The 22,146-nt window shown below is 44.4% G+C and overlaps 1 protein-coding gene across 1 annotated transcript; it reads right to left on the bottom strand.

The window, feature by feature from the left end:
- Nucleotides 1-13,211: 13,211 nt before the first annotated feature.
- LOC132388671 (zinc finger protein 436-like) lies at nt 13,212-21,459 on the bottom strand. The gene is made up of 3 exons (XM_059961045.1): nt 21,105-21,459; nt 19,183-19,280; nt 13,212-15,257 (listed from the first exon to the last, which is right to left on the bottom strand). The coding sequence occupies exon 3, from the start codon at nt 14,901-14,903 to the stop codon at nt 14,034-14,036; it is 870 nt and encodes a 289-aa protein (XP_059817028.1). The 5' UTR covers nt 14,904-15,257; nt 19,183-19,280; nt 21,105-21,459; the 3' UTR covers nt 13,212-14,033.
- Between the last annotated feature and the right edge of the window lie 687 nt (nt 21,460-22,146).

Genomic DNA, 22,146 nt, shown 5'->3' with positions numbered 1-22,146 from the left:
TGTGGAACGAAAGCACATGGGGGAGATCTTAAATAATTTTTCATCTATGTTTACTCAGGAGATGGAGAAAGGCTCTATGGGAGTGTGGAAAAGTGGCATTAAAATCATGGAACCTGCACAGATTAAAGAAAAACAGTGATTTCGCTGTTCAACCTAGAACATAGAAATCTACAGCATGTTCTGGAGTATTGTGTGCAGTTTTGGTCTCCAAATTTGCGGAAGGATATTCTTGCTATGGAGGGAGTGCAGCGCAGGTTCACAAGATTAATCCCTGGAATGGTGGGACTGTCATATGATGACAGATTGGAGCCACTGGGCTTGTATACACTTGAATTTTGAAGGATGAGAGTGGATCTGATTGAAACTTATAAGATTATTAAGGGATTGGACACACTGGAGGCAGTAAGAAAGTTCCCGCTGATGGGTGAGTCCAGAACTTGAGGCCACAGTTTAAGAATAAGGGGTAGGCCATTTAGAACAGAGATGCCTAAACTTTTTCACCCAGAGAGTGGTGGATATGTGGAATGCTCTGCCCCAGAAGGCAGTGGAGGCCAAGTCTCTGAATGCATTTAAGAGAGAGTTAGATAGACATCTTATAGTGGGGTGAAGGGATATGGAGAGAGGGCAGGAATGGGTTACTGAAAGTGTATGATCAGCCATGACCACAGTGAATGGCAGTGCTGGCTAGCAGGTCTGAAAGGCCTACTCCTGCACCTACTATCTATTGTCTATTGTTCCAGGCCATTCAGCCCACAATGTTGTGCCAACCATGTAACTTACTCTAGAAACTGCGTAGAATTTCCGAAGTGCATAGACTTCTATTTTTCTAAGCACCATATTCCTATCTAAGAGGCTGTTAAAAGACCCTATTGTATCTGCATTGACCACCGCTGCTGGCAGTGCATTACACAGACCCACCACATTCTGTGCAAAAAAAAAATAACCCTGACATCCCTTCGGTATCTATTTTCAAGTACCTTAAAACTATGCCCCCTCATGTTAGCCATTTCAACCCTGAGAATAAACCTCTGGCTATCCACACGATCAATGCCCCTCATCATCTTATACACCTAAAAAATGCACTAAACAGAGACAAGGAAATTATCCATTGCATTGAGGAATTGTTCAAAGTATCGAAGTTAGTTTTTTTTTACACAGAGATTGGTGAGCAGCCCTGGTGGACGCAGAAGCGAAAGGGTCTTTTAAGGGACTCCTGGATGGATACCTGGAGCTTAGAAAATTAGAGGGCCTTGGCGAAGGTAAGGATATGTTTGGGACAGCTTTGTGGGCCAAAAGGCCTGTATTGTGCTGTAGGTTTTCTGTTCCTGTGTAGAAAAAATATAAGGGCATAGAACAGGTAAATTCAAGCAGGCTTTTTCAACTGATGTTAAGTGTGATGACAACCAGAAGTGATGGGTTAAGTGGGGAGGTGAAATTTATGGGGAATATGTGTAAAACCTCTTCATTGAATTGGCCGTGAGAGTGTGGAAAAGAAGCCAGCACGAGTGGTGAACATGAGCTCAATTTTACCACTTAAGAAAAGTTTGGATGGGAGCCTGGATGGTAGGGGTATGGAGGCCGATGGTTCCAGTGCAGGTAGTTGCATTAGAAAGCTTTAATGTTCTTTTGGCATTGACAAAATGGGCTAAATAGCCTGTTCCTGTACTGAACTTCTCCACATTTCTATAACAGAGAAGCTGGCCAAACTTGTTTGGAAGGGAAAAGGTAGGATTGACAATGGAGCAGCAATGGCTGGAGTTTCCGGGAGCAATTCGGGAACTGAGTGATCGATACATCCCAAAGAAGTGGAAGCATTGAAACGGCAGGAGGACACAACCGTGGCTGGAATAAGAAGACAAAGCCAACAGAAACACCTAAGAGAGGGCAAACAAAAGAGCAAAAACTATTAGGAAGCTTTAGAAACAAAGTTTCTAAAACAAAAAGTCAGATGAGCTCAGGGCGTGGCATTATGATACTGTAGCCATTAATGATTCTTGGTAGCACCCAGCAGTCTGAGACATTTAGAGGAACAAAATACCCGGGACCTCAATATCTCTTGAAAACCACGGTTCCCTGCACCAGTTACCTTACAACTTTTATTTTGGCAGGCATATACAAACTCTATACCCTCACTTCTGAAGAACTCCCACTTGCAAGTACTGCTTTTCGAGAAAAACAGCCAGTCCCAATCCACACTTGTTAGATCTTTCTGATACCATCAGAATTGACCTTCCTCCAATTTAGAATCTCAGCTCATCATCCAGCCCACTTTTTTTTTTTCCATATTTACTTGGACTCTTATGTTGTTACGATCGCTAGATATGAAGTGTTTACATACACTAATTTCAGTCACTAACAATGGATCATTTCCTAACAGCTTATTGCACACTTCTACATCGGGAATTCTACATCCTGATTAAGGGCACATTTGACAAACTCTACCCCATTTGGTCCTTAAATATATAAAAAGTTAAAATCGCTTACTATATCAACCTTTGTTTTTTAGCATAGACTGCAATCTCTGCAAAGTTTGCTCCTCTAAATCTCTCAGAGTATTCGGTGCAACCAAGTCCCAATAATGGCTACAATATCACAATTCCCTGTCCTGAGCTCATCGGGCGTTCCTACGATGCTTCTTGCATTGTGATATACACAGCTCAGCACATTCATCGCACCATGCTCAACCTTTTGTCTGCTGACTCTATCTGAGTTCTGAACAACGTCTGTCTGGGTGTCAAGAAAGCAACCTCTCCCTCAATGTCACAAAAGCAAGGGAACTGGTTGTGGACTACAAAAGGAATGGAGACAGGCTAACCCCTATTGATATCAATGGATCTGGGGTTGAGAACATATGGACATTTGACTTTCCTCTGCCAGGTAATCCCCCCAACAGTTTATAAAGTGGTCTACCTGTTGTTGCATGAGATGACCCCAAGAGTACTCTGTGACGGCTATTTAACCTCATTCCCCTTTCTGACTCTCACCCAGTTTACTGTGTCCTGCACCTTGGGTGTAACTCACCTCTCTTGATGTTATAACTATCACCCCCTCCAACTCCTAGATGATCCAGAATTCATCCATTTCCAGCTCCAGCTCCTTAAAGCTCAGGGTTACAAGCTGCAGCTGGATGCACGTCTTGTAGGTGATGGTATCAGGGGCACTGGAGGTCTCCCCGCCTTCCCACCAATGTCCCGTCTAATTTGTAATGACCGGTGTGCCGAAACACCTTGTGCTGTGCAATTTTTACACACTGACAACAAGACATGCACACTGAATTTTAAATAGAGTGGTATTTCTTTTAACAGCTAACAACTCACTGTCGATAAAAACTTTGATCTCCTCTGGGTTTGATCGAGTTCATAGGCACTCTCACACAAACTATGTAACAGGCCTGTTGTGGGTTATGAAGGATTTTCTCACTAGAACTTTTGCAAACCGTCCACATGTGATTTGCTTGCTAAATGATACTTTCAAAGGTCAGATTTCCAAATATCACTCCCCACTTGCAAATTCTCCAGCAAATTTTGCATCGCCAGAATACTGCAACACCAGTTTCCATATTGTACATAAATATTTCCCCTGAACACTCCCCCAAGTGACTGACGGTGGTGAACTCAGTGATGGCAATGCCAATGAATATGAAGGGAAGGGCAGTAGTCTGTCTCACTGGAGTCTGGCACATTTGTGATGTGAAAACCGCTTTTTCCCCAGGACAAAGTTGTTTGATATCATTACGTACCCAGGGAGATCGGGACAAAACATGTTCTCACCGGTAGAAAAGGGCAGAACGAGATGAGGTAGCTCAAGCAACACACACAAAATGCTGGAGGAGCTCAGCAGGCCAGGCAGCATCTATTGAAAAGAGTACTAATGCTGAGTTCCTCCGGCATTTTGTGTGTGTTGCTTGGATTTCCAGCATCTGCAGATTTTCTCTTGTTTGTAATCGGAGATAGAACAAAGGTGATTTTCTCAACTGGAGATGTAAAAGATTTTGTTCCCTTTCTCCGAGTTCCCAATCCTTGCATTTAGATAGCTGGAGCTCAGCTCTGTCTGAGAGATCCATCGGTTCCCATTCCCTCAGCGGCTGGAAGTTCCCCGGGGCCCGTGTACGGATCGTGGGGCTGAGAGAGAGGGAAGAGAGCAGGACTGTCCCAGGATTGCGGACTATGATGTCCGGAGTTCACAGCAAATGTCCCTCAATCGGTGTTTAAGATAGCAGCCCGGAAAATCATTCTTACCTTTCCCGATCCGGAGCGCCTTTGTGTACGGCGCGCATGCGTGCTATTCGGTGACGTCATCAATCTTGATGCCTGCGCATTTGATCGTTGCTTCAGAGGCAGCGAAATTTTAAACCCAGGGTTGTATGGGTAATCGCGGTGCCATTAAACGTTCCTGCTAGTACCGGTTTCATGTCCACACCGCAGGGTTTTTTCTGTGTAGAAAACTCAGTAACTGTTTTAACGTAGAAAGCAGCTCCCAAAAACAATATACTCAATATCAACAGGCATTCCATTTACCTAAAGCCTCTCGGACAACCCTCTTTCAAAGGCAGATATAAAACACAAGAGATTCTGCAGTTGCTAGAAACACACACACACACACACACACACACACACACACACACACACACACACACACACACACACACACACACATACACACACACAAAATGCTGGAGGAACTGTGCAGTTCAGGTAGCAACTAAGCAGAGAAGTACACAGTCTAGGCATGCTGAAGGGGCTCGGACTAAACGTTTTCTATTTATTCCTCTCTACATTTGCTGCCGGATCTGTTGATTTCCTCCAGTATTTTGCAGAAATTAACCAGTTTTTTTTTCAATCAAGCAGTTTCCAAATGTGTCTGATCTTTCATCTGTAGCCACATCCTGCAGGTTCGGTTTGTCTTCTTCCTCCTCCTTGTAAACTCCAGGCCCCATCACTTTCTGGAGCCCCAAATCCCTGACTGGCAACTTGGTTTCTGACTCTGCTCCATTCACTCGCTAGTCTGCTGTCAGACTTCAGAGGTGCATTGGAACAACCCAGCAGTTCGAAGCGAAGTCTCTGACTCTGCTCCATTCACTCGCTAGTCTGCCGTCAGGCTTCAGAGGTGCATTGTAACAACCCAGCAGTTCGAAGCGAAGTCTCTGACTCTGCTCCATTCACTCGCTAGTCTGCTGTCAGACTTCAGAGGTTCATTGTAACAACCCAGCAGTTCGAAGCGAAGTCTCTGACTCTGCTCCATTCACTCGCTAGTCTGCTGTCAGACTTCAGAGGTTCATTGGAACAACCCAGCAGTTCGAAGCGAAGTCTCTGACTCTGCTCCATTCACTCGCTAGTCTGCTGTCAGGCTTCAGAGGTTCATTGGAACAACCCAGCAGTTCGAAGCGAAGTCTCTGACTCTGCTCCATTCACTCGCTAGTCTGCCGTCAGACTTCAGAGGTTCATTGGAACAACCCAGCAGTTCGAAGCGAAGTCTCTGACTCTGCTCCATTCACTCGCTAGTCTGCTGTCAGACTTCAGAGGTTCATTGTAACAACCCAGCAGTTCGAAGCGAAGTCTCTGACTCTGCTCCATTCACTCGCGAGTCTGCTGTCAGAATTCAGAGGTTGATTGTAACAACGCAGCAGTTCGAAGCGAAGACCTTTGAAAATTGTGAGAGTGACCTAAAACATTGAAAAGAGCGGAGAAGAAGGAGTTTAACCATCTTCGTCCGGAGCCCTGAACAACGTCACAACCACAGTGAGCTCATCGTCTTGTTCAGCCCGGAGAAAATCATGCAGGGAATTCATGCAGGTGTATAAGATGATGAGAGGCATTGGTCGTGTGGATAGCCAGAGGCTTTTTCCCAGGGCAGAAACGGCTAACATGAGGGGGAATAGGTTTAAGCTGCTTGGAAGTAGGTACAGAGGAGATGTCAGAGCTAAGAATTTTAAACAACAGTGGTATTTATGTATGAAATGCACTGCCAGCGACGGTGGTAGAGTCGGATAAAATAGGATCTTTTAAGAGACTCTTAGATAGGTACATGGAGCTTAGAAAAATAGAGGGCTATGCGGTAGGGCAATTCTAAGCAGTTTAGAGACTAATTTACATGATCGGCACAACATTGTGGGCCAAAAGGACTGTAATGTGTTGTAGATTTCTGTGATTCTATGGAATTCAAGGGGAATTTCCTATCCCACGGAGTGGCGACCAGTTGCAACCTGTCATCTCAGGGAGAGCGAGAGGGGAACGGCAGGGATAGATTTTCATAAACTGATACGGAACAGAAACATGGGCTGAAACCAGATGGGCCGAGTGCCCTTTCTAGAATACATAGTGAGTGTAGTGGAGACTGTAAGTACCTGACACACGGAATTTGATAAAACTGATTTATCTTTCACAGATCCACAATATTAAACACCAGTCTAGTTTAAGGAGTCAGCAGAACAGACTCCTCCAATGCTCAGTGACCTGGGTGCGATGAGCAGCCGCAAGAACTGCAGAATCTGATAGTAACAGTCCGTCATGAACCTGCAGCTGCCTTCAGTCACCGTGATGGTTAAACATTTAACACGGAGCTGATTTGAACTTTCTCCCTGATGTGAAGTTGCTGCTGTTACAGCAGCTGGGATGATTGAGTGAAACTCTTTGCTCACTCCGGACAGAAATGTGGCCTCTATTTATTAAGAACTCACCGGAGCATCACAAGGTGGGTTAACTGAATGAGTCTCTTCGCACACACGGAGCAGGTGAACGGCCGCTTCCCAGAGCGAAGCTGTTGGTGTATCTACGCTGTGCCACTGAATCCCTTCCAAAATGAGAGCCAGTGAATGACGTCACACTGATACAACGTCATGGCGATGTATCCAATCAGATCACGGAGATGGACACGTGTTCGCGCTCTCCTTGCAGCTAGTGGGGCGCTGTCTTCTCCAGCATCTCCGTCTCCACTTTCAAGGATCGGCGGCATTCAAGCGCTGGTGACCTGATAGATACCGCGGAGCTAACGTGATGTTGTGTTTGATATTCCTATAGACCGGGGGTCGGCAACCTGCGGCTCCCGAGCCATTTGTGGCTCTTTCACCTCTGTGCTGCGGCTCCCTGTGGCTTTGGGAAATAATTGGTCAGTATTTAATTAAAATGTATTTTATGTTAGTTTGTTAGCTTTTGAAATGTAATTCTAAATTTGAAGATTATGGTGATCTTGTACAATCTAAGTGTGGCGACACATTTCCTCACAATTAGCCAGCATTCCGGCTAAGGGAGATAGCCTACGGGGTTTGTGAGTACGCGTCTTTTGCAGCATCTGCGTCCATGGGGGCTGGGTTGAGGGAGGCTTAAAAGCAAGGCTGTTTAGTTCGAATAAAGTTATTCGACTGCAGTTTACTGACTGCGTGAGCACACCGCTACAACGTGTTTTTATCGCTATTAATATACGTCACCACTGCCAATACCTGACACCCGCCAGTGCGCGATTTCTTTAATTTTTCGATCCAAGGTAAGCCAACTATGGAGAATTCTAAAAAAAGAAAAGTGACTGAAGAAAACAGAACGTTTAATGATACGTGGACAGATTCATTTGCTTTCACTGTTGACGAGACTGGTTTACCGGTATGCTTAATATGCAATGACAAACTAGCAAACAACAAAAAGTCAAATGTCGCAAGGCATTTCCAGAGTAAACACGCAGCCTTTGCTCAAAAATATCCGGATGGAGATGAGAGAAAAAAAGCCGTTTCGGAACTGATGCGGAAGGTTGATCTGAGCAAAAATCATTTCCAGAAATGGATGAAGTCTGGAAAATCAACGACATACGCCAGTTATATTGCCGCTCAGGAAATAGTCAGGCACGGGAAGCAGTTTACAGATGGTGAATATATAAAAGAATCTTTCATTAAGATTTCAGAACATCTATTCACGGACTTTAAAAACAAGAGTGAAATTGTGCAGAAAATCAGGGATATGCCCCTCTCTGCAAAGACTGTCAAAGACAGAACCATAAAAATGGCAGAAGACATCACAAGACAGCAAATTAAAGACATCAATTCAGCTGTGGCCTACTCGATTGCCTGTGACGAGTCTAAAGACAAAGGTGATATTGAACAAATAGCGTTGTTCTGCCGGTATGTAAACTCTGCCGGGCCACAGGAAGAACTGATTGAGTTGATACCTCTAAAAGACCAAACACGGGGGGAGGACATCTGTGAGGCTGTCTTGAATTGTTTAAGAGCCAAATGAATAAAGACCACCCATCTGGTGTCAGTAGCTACTGATGGGGCTCCGAATATGACGGGAACGCACAAGGGATTTGTGGCTTTACTGCAGAAGTCGCTGGACAGAAAGCTGCTGACTTTTCACTGCATCTTGCACCAAGAGGCACTGTGCGCTCAAACATTTCCTCCGGAATGCACAGAAGTAATGGATGTTGTCATTCAGATTGTCAATAAAATAATGGCAAAAAGTTTAAATCACCGTCAATTCCGTTTGTTACTGGACGAGATGGAAAGCGCATATTCTGATCTCCTGCTGCACAACAAAGTCCGGTGGCTGTCCAAAGGGGAGGTGCTGAAACGCTTTGTCGCGTGTCTGGAAGAAGTGAAAACTTTCCTGGGCAGCAAAGGGCTCACCTTTCCTGAGCTGGAACAGCCAGAGTGGCTGGAAAAGCTACACTTCATGGTAGACATGACAGCGCACCTGAACACGCTGAACAAAGCTCTTCAGGGGAAAGGACGCACAGCCCTGCACATGTTGGAGGATGTTTTGGCATTCGAGCGCAAGTTGACAGTGCTTGCCAGAGATTTACAGAAAGGCACTTTGTCTCACTTCCCCAATTTGAGAGAGTTCAAACAAGGTCACGACATGATAATTTCGGAGTATTTACATTCTGCAATCATCGCAATGCAAACATCGTTTGGGAAACGCTTCTGTGAGTTCAGAGAGGAAAAAAACACATTATCCTTCCCGGTCACTCCCTTAAGCATCGATCCTTCCCTACTGAATACGACTGCATTGGCAGGTGTGAGTCAACCTGATCTTGAGATGGAACTGGCCGACATAGCCGACAAAGACATATGGGTGTCCAAGTTTAGACGCTTGACAGCAGACCTTGAAGATGTTGCCCGTCAGAAGGCCGTTCTTGCTCAGAATCACAAATGGAGTGATATTGAAAACCTTCCAAAACCGGACAAACTTGTGTTCGAAACATGGAATGCTATGCCCGACATTTATGTAAACATGAAAAAGTATGCGCTTGGAGTCCTGTCGATCTTTGGATCCACATATGTATGTGAGCAGGTGTTCTCCAACATGAACTTTATTAAAAACAAACATCGCGCACGCCTCACAGATGACAGCTTGCGATCCTGTGTAAAGATGAAGGTGACGTCATACAGCCCTGATGTGCAGACGCTGTGCGCTGAGGTCCAGGAGCAGAAATCCCATTAACCAAGTGTGATAAATATTTTAATTGCCTATTATTTTATGTATATTCATATTTTTTCATTGTTCAGTGAAATAGTCCTTTTATTTTTCAGGCTGACAGCTGGCTGATGTTATTTTTGGTTTGCTGCTGGCGGCAAATTTAAGTTTGGCGTTTTTCATAAATACAAGAAGGACTCAAATAGACGTTGAGTATTTTACTTAAAAGTAACCTTCAACCCAACGTCTTTTTTTCGGAGTTCAAAATATTTTTGTTGCATGCAGAAATGTAATTTCGTTTTCTCTGCAGGAGTTCATCAATTTCATAAATGCAACACATTATAGTTTGTTTATACATAGCATAAAGGCAAAAAAAACGTTGTATGCTGTGTTATTTCATTTTAAATGTCAAACGGGTTTTGCGGCTCCCAGTGTTTTCTTTTCTGTGGGAAACGGGTCCAAGTGGCTCTTTCAGTGGTAAAGGTTGCTGACCCCTGGTCTATAGTCTAGTGTAGCTTTCTCTGTGTTTATTTTTTATATTATTACTTAGTACAGTCCGGTTTTTTGTATTGTGTCATGTAAACCATGGTCCTGAAAAACGTTGTCTCATTGTTACTATGCACTGTACCAGCAGTTATGGTCGAAATGACAATAAAAGTGACTTGACTTGACCCTGCTTTTGCTTTTATCAAAAACGGGAGAAAATCAGTGGATGCTGGAAATCCAAGCAACTCATACACAAAATGCTGGAGGAACCTAGGAGGCCAGGCAGCATATATGGGAAATAGTAAACAGTCGAAGTTTCGGGCCGAGACCATTCATCAGGACTGGGGAAAAAAAAAAGATGAGATGTCAGAGGAAGAAGTGTGGGGGTGAAGGGGTGGAAGAAGTGGTAGGTAATAGGTGAAACTGCGAGAGGGGGAGTAGTGAAGGTAAAAACTTCTTAGTTTCCTTAACGACTCTCGAAAGATCATTGCTAGTGCCTCCACATCTCTTCAGTCACCTCCTTCAGATCTCCAGATGGGGTGTACACCATCTGATTCAGGTGACCTATTTACTTTCAGACCGTCTCTGTTTCCAAAGAACCTTCTCCCGAGTAACGTAACTTTACACATTCTGACCACTGACATCTGGGACTTCCATATTACTGCCAGTGCCTTTGACAGATAAGAGTGATGTACAATACTTATTCAGTTCATCTGCCATCACCTTGCACCGCCACCCCATTACTACCTCTCCAGCGTAATTTTTAGTGGTCCAATATCCTTTTTCAACTCTTTTTTACACTATATGTAGCTGAAGATATTTCCTAGCAATTTTTCCTCTAAGCCCTCTCTTTGGTTTTTACGTTTTCTTTGGTTTCTGTTATCAGCCGCGGTTTTGTCACCTTACCTTTAGCATACCACTTCCTCTCTGTGACTTCCGAATTGCTTTCAGAAATTCCAGCCATTGCTTGTCTGTTTTCATCACTGCCCTTGTTATTTTCAAATCAATTTCGACCAATTTTGCTCTCATGCCTCTCTAATTATTCCACATCTGACTTTAGCTTCTCCTTCTCTAATGTCAGGGTGAATTGGATCAGATTAAGATCACTTGTCCCTCAGGCTTTTTGGAAATTAAGTGACCTAATTAATTCCAGTTCGTTACATCACCCAATCCAGAAAAGCTGATCCCCAAGCGGGCTCAACCACGAGCTGCTCTATAAAAAGCGTCTTGTAGGCATTCCAGGAACTTCTGCTCTTGAGACCAACACCATCCTGATTTTTCTAATCACCTGCATGACAATCCCCCATGACTATTGTAACATTGCCCTTTTGACAAACATTTTCTATCTCCCATTATAATTTGTGGACCACATACTTTGGAGGTTTGGAAGTCTCTATACAATTCTCAACAGGGATTTTTTTTTAACATTTGCTGCTCCTTCATTCTACCCACAGATTCTACACCTTCCAGACCTATGCCACCTCTTTCTCATGATTTTATTTAATATTTTACCGGCAGAGACACACAACCCCACCAGGAGCTTGTTTTTACAATAAATATATAAGTATCTGGGAAACAAGAGGACCTGCAGATGCTAGAAATCTAGAGCACTACACACAAAGTGCTGGAGGAGCTCCGCATGTCAGGCTGCACCTATGGACGGGAATCAACATTTCGGGCCAAGACCCTTCATCGGGATCGCGATTCTTTTTATTGTAATTCATTTTTTAATGAAGTTCATCATCAACAAACTTTTCCATAAGATGTATTTCAGGTATTGTACACATATATGCCACAAGTCTCCACACAATATTTATCTGAGATATGCACTTATAGAAAAGAGATAAAAGAACAAGTGAAAGGAGAAAACTATGTACAAGTAAGCAGTGGTCTTTTTTTTTTACAACATTTTCATTCATTTGTGAGAATAAAATCAGGTCTATAAGGTGTTATGTAGTTAAACCATTTTTCCCAGTATGAATAAATTTGTTCTAACTTATGATTAACAGATGCTGTTATCTTCTCCATTTTGTAAATATCCATTGTAATTTCCATTCATGCGTTTACGGTTGGGCTGTTCTGTGATAACCATTTCCTGGTAAAAAAAATCTTTTAACCAGTCACCAACATTAATATTCATTAAATATTTATCCCTTTGTACCGATTCTTGAGGTATATACCGAATATATATGGTCTTATTTTCTAAGGTTATTTCACATTTAAAATGTCTTTCAGGGCATTGTGTATTCCACTCCTATAGTCTTTGACAACAGGGCCATCCCCGAAAATATGATAATGGTATGCATTTTGATTTACACAATTTCTCCAGCAAACAGGAATTTAACTATCATAATGGGATTTCTGAGAGGGTGTAATAAAATAATCATATCAAAGTTTTCCATCCAATCTCCGTCCGTTTCTGTGAACTGGTACAGCTCCATTGATAACTCCATAATATTGTCCATTCTTCCTCAGATATAATTATTCCTCATTCCTTGTCCCATTTTGTTTTAATGTACACGCTTGAAATTATTCTACTACAATTATCTGAATTATACTTCTCTTTTTTTCTAAATAGTTCTATCAAACATGAATTTGTCTTGGTTCCATTTTTAGCCCTCCTATTAACAAAAGGTGGAGTGGCGGAGCAGACTCACCTACTTCTGCTCCATTGTCTTGTGATCTTGTAATGTTGCCCTTTTGGTACGCATTTTCTCACTCCCATTGGAATTTGTCGACCACATACTTACTACTGTTTGGAGGTCTCTATACAATTCCCATCAGGGAGTTTGTTTTTACATTTGCTATCCCTTCATTCTACCCGCAGATTCTACCAACAAACAAACAAAGCAGTAAGTGAAGAAAATGCCAAGAGAAACCAGAGACAATCGAGACATTTCAGGCTCCTGCAGCAGTTTAATTCAATCTGATTACTTACAAAAGTACAATCAAATGGCAAATATTCTCAATAGGGGAATCAAGGGATATGGGGACAAGGCAGGGACTGGGTATTGATAGTGAATGATCAGCCATGATCTCAGAATGGCGGTGCAGACTCGAGGGGCCGAATGGTTTACTTCTGCACCTATTGTCTATTGTCTATAAATATCATTCACCAAAATCTTTAAAATACAAACTCATGAATGCCCTCTATCACTTCATAAAGGCACAATAAATTCAAGCCTGATCCAATTTTAGAGTCAAAATCTTACAAATTATATGATAATCAATAATTAGGATAGGACAATTCATAATAACCATCCGGATATAATTCTACAAGATAAACAAGCAGGCACAACTCCCTTAATAGATAAAACCATTCCCAACACACACATGTTCCACGACCAGTGGAGCACCGCACCACAGTTATTGTTTGTCTCGTCAGTCAGACAAACAAAAGATTTTCTCTGTCAATCAGCTTCCAAAAGTTGCTACTCTGTCATTCGTTGCCACGCCCCGCTGCTGCTTCCCTTCTCACCATCATACGTTCATAATCCAGAGCCCCAAACTCTGCCCTGTGCAGATCCCCATCGGGTTTCTGACCCTGCTTCGTTGAACATCCAACAGATGTTTCCCCATTCTGCTTTCAGTCTTTAAAGGACAGGGGTGTTTTCAACAACCTTTAGAAGCAGGAAAAATGACACATAATGTGGAAATGAGTCGTGAATAAGGAGGTCATTCTTCCTCAGTCCAGAGATGAGAGGGGCGGAGAACATGTCAGACAGAACTGCAGTCAGCTCGTCTTCTTCAGTCTGCTGGGAATTCAAGGGGAACCTCTTAACCGATAGACTGGTGACTGGAACCCATCCCACAGGGAGAGCGAAAGGGGAACAACAGGGGAGGATTTAAAGGACTGCCCTGGAACAGAATCACTGGCAGGGTCCAGCTAGCCTGAATAGACTCTCTACTCTGCACTACGCGTGTTATAAATTAACTAAGTACCGGAGACAGAGTTTAAAATAGAACTGATTTATTCGTCTCAGATCCAGAATATTAAACGCCAGTTGTCACAAGGTTAGATTACTGAGTGAATCCCTTCCCACTTTCACAACGGGTGAACAGCTTCTCCCCAGTGTAAACTCAATGAGGCACATTTGGTGGAGATGGCTGAGAGAATCTCTCCCGAATGTCTGAGCAGATGATCGGCCTCTACCCAGTGTGAACTCGCTGGTGTCTGAGTAGATTAGATGACCGCGCGAATCCCTTCCCACAGACTGAGCAGGTGAACGGCCGCTCCCCACTGTGAACTCGCTGGTGTCTCTGTAGGTTAGATGACTGAGTGAATGTCTTCCCACAGTCTGAGCAGCTGAATGGCCTTTCCCCGGAGTGAACTGACTGGTGTGTCTGTAGGTGAGATGAGAAAGTGAATCCTTTCCCGCAGACTGAGCAGGTGAACGGCCTCTCCCCAGTGTGAACTCGCTGGTGTCTTTGTAGGTCGAATGGCCGCGTGAATCCCTTCTCACAGACTGAGCAGGTGAACGGCCTCTCCCCAGTGTGAAGTTGTTGGTGCTTCTGTAGGTCGTATGATCGATTGAATCCCTTCCCACAGTCGGAGCAGGAGAATCGCCTCTCCCCAGAGTGAACTACCAGGTGTCTCCGCAGGTAGGATGAATGAGTAAATCCCTTCCCACAGTCTGAGCAGGTGAACGGCCTCTCCCCAGTGTGAACACTCTGATGTACCTTCAGATGAGATGATCGACTGAATCGCTTCCCACAGTATGAGCAGATGAAGGGCCGCTCCCCAATGTGAACTGACTCGTGTGCTTTTAGGTTAGATAACTGAGTGAACCCCTTCCCACACAAAAAACAGATGTATGGTCTCTCCCCAGTGTGAAGTCTCCGATGTGCCTTCAGCTGAAAGGACCGAGTGTATCCCTTCCCACAGTCTGAGCAGGTGAACGGCTTCTCCCCAGTGTGAACTGATTGGTGTTTCAGTAGGTGAGATGATTTACTGAATCCCTTCCCACAGTCTGAGCAGGTGAATGGCCCCTCCCCAGTGTGAACTCGCTGATCTGCCATTATGTCAGATGACCTTCCCCACAAATTCAGCAGGTGACTGGCCTCTCCTTAGTGTATGCTGACTGGTGTGTCTGTAAGTGGGATGACCGAGTGAATCCCTTCCCACAGTCTGAGCAGATGATCGGCCGCTCCCCGGTGTAAAATGACGGGTATGCCAGTAGGTCAGATGACCGAGCGAGTCCCTTCCCGGTCGAAACAGGTAGGATCGGGAAATATTACACGAATGGATGATTGCACGATTGAAGGATGATTGCACGAATAGCCCGCTGCACTTTTTAAATATCTGGGCAGACACAGCGAGTCTGGCCTGTTGTGTTCGAGATTCCCGTAGCCAAATTCCTTGTCGTGTGTAACCTGAAAAAATAACAAAATCAATCAGTATGTGAAGGACAACATTTAAGATGAGATCACTTTGGTCGCCGAGGTGTGGTCTGACATCACACTGTTACAGTGAAGTTCAACCCAAGTTGGAGAGAGAAATGACCTTCTAACTGGGCACAGTGCTGGTATATGGGATGCCCATCAAATTCTCTGATGCTCCTCCTTTCTCTATAAGAATCGGTGCAGACGAGTTATCAGGCGTAAGATTTTTACACAGAGAGTCGTCAGTGTGTGGAATGGGCTGCCGGCGACGGTGGTGGAGGCGGATACTATTGGGTTTTTAAGAGGGTCCTGGGCAGGTATATGGAGCTCAGAAAATTAGAGGACGATGGCTACCCCTGGGTAATTTCTCAGGTAATAACATGTTCGGCACAGCTTTGTGGGCCGAAGGACCTGTATTGTGCTGTTGGATTTTTTCTATGTTTCTGCTGTCTCCAATCTGTGACTTGCCTCAGTCTAACTCTCGAATTGGTATTACTCCCTGTTTCCATTGAGCTGCATTGGTGTCTGGCCCCAGAGCAACTGAAACAATCTCACACAAGTAGCCTATGTTGACTTTCTTTCATGTACTGTCAATTTAAAGTGCCACATTTTAAAGCCATGTAAATATATCCTGCTGAGATGAATAGTTGATCCACACAGCTGTTCAAAGGATTTAGAATGAATATTAGTATTATTTCAGTTTCTTGAATCAGAGTCATAGAATGTACAAGATAGAAACAGGCTCGTTGGCCATCTGCCCACTCCCATATCGCTACCATCCAGGTACCTGTACAAACCTCTAACTTGCTGAAATCGATCTCCCATGCACAACTTGAGCTGGCTGCTCATTCCACACTCGCACGATGACATGATGACGTTTCGCCTCATGTTGTCGTTAATGTTTCACCTTTCACCCCTAACCCATGACGTTTGGTTCTGGTCCCACCCAATCTCAGTAGCAAAAGTCAGCCTGAATTTACACTATCTATGCCCTCATAATTTTGGTACACTTCCATCAAATCTCGCCTCAATCTTCTGCGTTCCAAGGAATAAAGTCCAGTTCAATCTCTCCTTATAACCCAAGACCTCCAGACCTGGCAACATCCTTGCGAATTTTCTGAGAACTCTTTCAACTTTTTTAAAAGTCTTTCATGTGGATGGTGACCAAAACTACACACAATACTCCAAATAAGGCCTCATCATTGTCTTGTACAACGTCAACATAACATCGATCTCCTGTACTCAGTACTTCGTTTTATGAAGGCATATGTGCCAAATTATTTCTTTTTATCCCTATCCAACTGTGACACATCGTTCAGTGAATTATAGACCTATGGTCCCATCCCTTTCTTCAACTACACTCCTCAGTGCCCTAACAGTCACTGTGTAAGACCTATCCTGGTAGATCCTACCAAAGTGTAATACCTCAAAACTGGATGCATTAAATTCCATTTTCCATTTCTCAAACCATTTCTCCACCTGGTCCGGTTCGCACTGCAAGCACTGCAAGACTGCAAGCAAGTTTTCTCTCAGTCTGCTAAACCCGCAGTCTTGTTTTCATCCACAAATTAGCTGATACGGCCATCCATGTTATTACCCAGATTGCTGATATAGATGACAAACAACAACAGATCCAGCACTGATTCCTGTGGCTCACCACTAGTCACATGCCCCCAGTCAGAAAGACAATCATCTGCTACCACACTCTGAATTCTGCCAGAGACAGTATCTCATCCAATTTATTCTCATCTTGAACGCTGAGTGACTGAATCTTCTTGACCAACCTCCCATATGAGACTTTGTCAAGTGCCTTGCTAAAGTCCATGTAGACAACATCCACTGCCTTGCCTTCACCCACTTCCCTGATAACTTCCTCGAGAGACTCTATAAGATTGGTTAGACATGACCTACCATGCACAAAGCCATGCCATCTATCCACGTAGATCCAAATATTTATATATTCTGTTTCTGCACAAATGTTCCAATACGTTTCCCACTACTGATGTCAATTTCCTCGTTTATTTTTAGAGCCTTTCTTGAACAGAGGAACAACATTGGCTGTCCTCCAATCCTCCAGTACCTCACCTGTCACTAAGGATGATTTAAATATCTGTGCTTAGGCCTCGACAATTTCTGCATTTGTCTTATGCAGGGTCCTGGGGAACAACTTGTCAGGCCCTGGGGGTTGATCCACGCTAATTTTCCTTCAGACAGAAAACACCTACACCTCTGTAATCTGTACAGGGTCACTGAAGTTGATGCTGCCTTGACTCACTTCTACAGACTCTGTGTCCATCTCCTGTGTAAATACGGATGCAAAACTACTATTTCAAACCTCCCCCATCCATTTTGTCTCCCGTATAGAATACCATTCTGATCGTCCAGGGTGGGCATGTTTCTGTTCTGACCTTCTCCATGTTTCTGTGACAGAGAAGCTGGTCAGAGTTGACTGGAAAGGGAATCTGGTAGGAATGACGACAGAGCAGCAATGGCTGGAGTTTCTGGGAGCAACTTAGGAGGTGCGTGGTAGATACATCCCAAAGAAGTGGAAGCATTGGAAAGGCAGGAGGGCACAACCGTGGTTGAAATGAGAAACCAAAGCCAACATAAAAGCCAAAGAAAGGGCAAACAAATGAGCAAAACCCATAGGGAAGCTTTCAGAAACCAACAGAAGACCACTAAAAAATGTCATCTGAGCTCACGGCGTGGAATGATGTAGTCATGTTGTCATGATGTAATGATGTAGTCATTAATGAGTCTTGGCTGCACCCAACAGTCTGAGGCATTTAGAGGAACAAAATATCCGGGGCCTCAATATTTCTTGAAAACCAAGGTACCCTGCACCAGTTCCTTTTCAACTTTTATGTAGGCAAGCATATACAAACTAGACACCCTCAATATTTCACTTCTGAAGGCCTCCCACTTACCAAGTACTCCTTTGCCAAAAATCATTCTGTCCCAATCCACACTTGTCAAATCCTTAAAATTGAGCTTTCTGCAATTTGGAATGTCAAGTGTTGTCCAGGCCTCTGTTTTTCCGTATTTACTTGGAATCTCATGGCATTATAATCACCAGACACAAAGTGTCCCCATACACTAATTTCTGTCTCTAGCTCTGGATCATTTCCTAACCTCTACGTCCGGAATTCTACGTACTGATTAAAGGAACATTTGACGCCTCTACTCCATCTAGTCGTTTTACAGTATGGGAGTCCCAGTCAATATATGGAAAGTTAAATTCACTTACTAAATGAAAAATTGCTTCTTTGCATAGTCTGCGATCTCTCTATAAATAGGCTCCTGTAAATCCCTCAGACTGTTGGGTGAAACCAAATTCCAGTAATGGCTACAATATCACAATTCCATGCCCTGACGTCTGAACAACATCTGTCTTTTGTCAACAAAACAACCTCTCCCTCATTGTCACAAAAACTAAGGAGCTGATTGTGGACTACAGGAGGAAGGGAGACAGACTAACCCCCATTGACAGGATCTGGGGTTGTGAGGGTAAACAGCTTTATCAGTACTCCATCCGTACTGGAAAGGAAGGGGGAAGGGCCAGATGTTTGATTGATTTTGGAGAAGTGGGTTGTGGTCCTGTGAGACTTGGTTCTATTTGTCAGCAGCTCCCTATTCGCGCAAACTCCAATTTACCCAACAACTCACTCTCGTTTAGGTGCGATCGACGTCGCTTTCATATTTCACACAACCCTTTGCCCTGCGGGGAAACAGATAAACCTATACCCTGATATAGGAGACACCACTTACCTCTGAGACTGTAACCGAATGGCGTTCGGTGCGGTCCCGGGTAACCTCACTCTGACCTCCCGGGTGAGCGGCAGTGGATCTGGACCAGGGTGTTTAACCTGCGGGGAAACAGATCAACCAATACCCTGATATAGGAGACACCACTTACCTCTGATGCTGTAACCGGATGGCGTTCGGTGCGGTCCCGGGTAACCTCACTCTGACCTCCCGGGTGAGCGGCAGTGGATCTGGACCAGAGTGTTTAACCTGCGCGGAGAGTTCAGTCTGAGATGAGGCAGAAATTGACACTTTTCGGCACCAATGGAGCTAAATAACTCGCTCGTCTCCTGACGACGGTTGTCTGGCAGATGACGGGCACACAAGGTTCCCCAAATCGTCTCAGCGTGAGCCCCTCACCTTAATTATAAATTAAATTATTTAAATTCCAACTGTGTGTTGATTATTTACCAGCAGGGGGAAATAATCAATGCATAAAACTGGAAATTGAATAATTAATTACTATTTGTTTCCAATTCAACCCTATAATAAAATCATATCCCTCTTCACAAGCCGTCATTATACTAAATTGCACTGATTAAATTGTCAGAGCTTTTCGTGTCAACACACCAATACGTATAACTGGACCACACGGCTGCTAGAAGCTGCTGCTGCAGATAATGAGGTCACGGCAGATCTGATCTAAAATGTAATTACGCATTCACCCCCCCCCCACCCCTGTCCATCCCCGAAACACTTCAATCCCGCTGTTTATCGACAATATCGGCCATAAACAGAGTGGAAGACTTTGCTTCCACTGGCCATTGAGGAGCAGAGTTCAAAACTCTCCCAATCGGCGCAGGAACAATCGATATTTCGTCTGAAATAAGACATTCTGAAAACGAAGCAGGTGTTTTGCTGTACGGATCTCGCTCTCTTGCTTTGAAACAGGTGGCCATTGTTCGAGAGCTGTTCTTAACCTTTACTTAACTTGTGGAAAATGTAAATTGTGCAAGCCGGTAACAGTCGGAAGACAAAAAGCACCACAGACAAAAGTGGCTTAAAATATCTCCTTGACCGCTGATCCAATGCACAGAGGACTGGCTAATTGGAAATAATGATCCGAAATAAATATCAGAGCCTGAATTATTCTCACCGTAATTCCCCAAGAATATTCTGTGAGTGTGGATACCGTGTGCCGTTTCGGACAAATAACTCCGCCCACTGTCCCACACGGATCTCTCGTAACCATGGCAACACACACAATACTGGAGGAACTCAGCAGGTCAGGCAGCATCTATGGATGGATGTCAATAGTCGACGTAACGGACCGAGTCCCTTCATTCGGACTGGAATGGAAAGGGCAAGCGGCCAAATGATTGACTGATTGGGAAGGTGCGGCTGGTTCTGTGAGTCTCGGAGCTCCGGGGCTGCGTGCAAGTATTTACCTGCTCGTACACATTCCTCTGAACAGGGAGCGGCCGTTATGCAGAGACTAAATTCAACCGGTTGGACAGAACACTGCCCTTCAAATCTGAAGGAAGTTTAACCCTTTCTGCTACAGGAAGAGATAGTCCCAATGACGTGCTGCACAGAACATTACGTGTGGTCTCGATCCTGCAACTTTACCAGTTACTTTGCTGCGAATTTCCAGCATTTTGCGTTTAATCTCAGACTCGCTTCATCTGGACATGTGCTCAAATAATTTTCAGGCTTTCTTCAAATAAATCAAACCGAGGCATTACCAAAAGAGACATTCCGTAATATAACTGGGATCTCGTCCTGTTATTCTGAGTAGTTGTGTTTTAATGAGGGAGAGAGAGACCGGTGATGGGTCACTACCCCATGGGATTTCACGTGTCACTATCAGGATGAAAGGTATCTTCTGCTCGCACTCATTAAAAACCACCCTGGAAAGTATTTCTGGTTGAAGGCAACGGCATCGTTTCTCTTAATCCATTTGGACAATGATTGTCCCGTTAACATGTACATGTCAGGACTCCCTTCTCCCAGTAAATTCACTCCCGATTCCGACCAAAGCCGAGCCTCGCTGTACACGCTGAATCGTTGTGTAGAATCATAGACAACACTTACCTCTGATGTTGTAGCAGGACGGCGTTCAGTGTGGTCCCGGGAAATCACAGTCTGACTTGCCGGGCGATCGACACTGGTCCTGCACCGGTGTTCTCACTCTGTACGGAGAGCTGAGTCTGAGCTGCTGCTCCCGAGGCCACTCGGCTGTGATGTGTCCGTCGCTCATTACAGATGGACAGGGCCGGGTGAGCCGGGGTAGAGCGGGACTGCCGCAGTCCGGGTCACACTAACACTCACCGGCTCAGGACGGGTCTGACAGCGGGAGGAGGCAGGAGTGGGGTCAATGTAGCAACCCTAAAGAGGAAAACAAACAGGCTGCGTTAACCTTTCTGTCCGAATTTCCGTGTAGATCTCTCCTTTTTCTTTCATCGTAACCAGTGGGGCGGAGTTTCTCTGTTTAACTCAGCGAGTCCCAGGCTGCGGATTTGATCCAGTCCGGGTTCTGGGAGGGTCTGAGCTCCGCCCCGTGTGTAAACAGGACTGCCCGGCGTAGGTACAGTTTCAACTCAAACGTCCCTTACCTGTTCAGGTACAGGGAGCCGCCTTTCTGCTGAAATTAATGCAAACACGTTCGACTACATATTCCAACTCATGTGGGAAAAAAATATAGTCAATGATTTTCTCAGCGCCTCTCGATTCAGAGGAGTTTATTAACATTTATAAACTCCATCATTATGAGATTATTGTATTTCCATCCGGACAACTGCTGTCACAAGAAATCCCCTCGCTCACGGTTAACAGCGGGATTCGTTTCACAAGCAGTGATTGCTGAGTGTCATCCTGCCGGAAATACTTGTGGAATTTGTTTCACTTAAAATTCGGCTGTTCCAAATGGCCGGAAGTTTTACCAAGGGGGTGTGGTGATGGGCTGATTGAAAATGAGCTACCGGGGTGGGGTGGGGAGTAGTAGTGTGCTAATTAAAAATGGGACTCTCAGTTCCCTCTATCGCCTAATACTCACTCTCCCCCCATCCCTCTACCCCATGTAACTATCTATACCCCTCATGACTGTGTAGACTTTCATTAAATCTCTCCCAAATCT

The sequence above is a fragment of the Hypanus sabinus genome, unplaced genomic scaffold (assembly GCF_030144855.1).
Source record: "Hypanus sabinus isolate sHypSab1 unplaced genomic scaffold, sHypSab1.hap1 scaffold_377, whole genome shotgun sequence".
In the NCBI taxonomy this organism is placed as follows: Eukaryota; Metazoa; Chordata; class Chondrichthyes; order Myliobatiformes; family Dasyatidae; genus Hypanus; species Hypanus sabinus.
Note: the sequence above shows the minus strand (reverse complement) of the source record. Positions and strands in the feature narration are given on the sequence as shown.

Coding starts and splice junctions, on each gene's coding strand:
- LOC132388671 (XM_059961045.1), bottom strand. CDS start 14,903: ATGGCAGATCAGCGAGTTCACACTGGGGAGGGGCCATTCACCTGCTCA.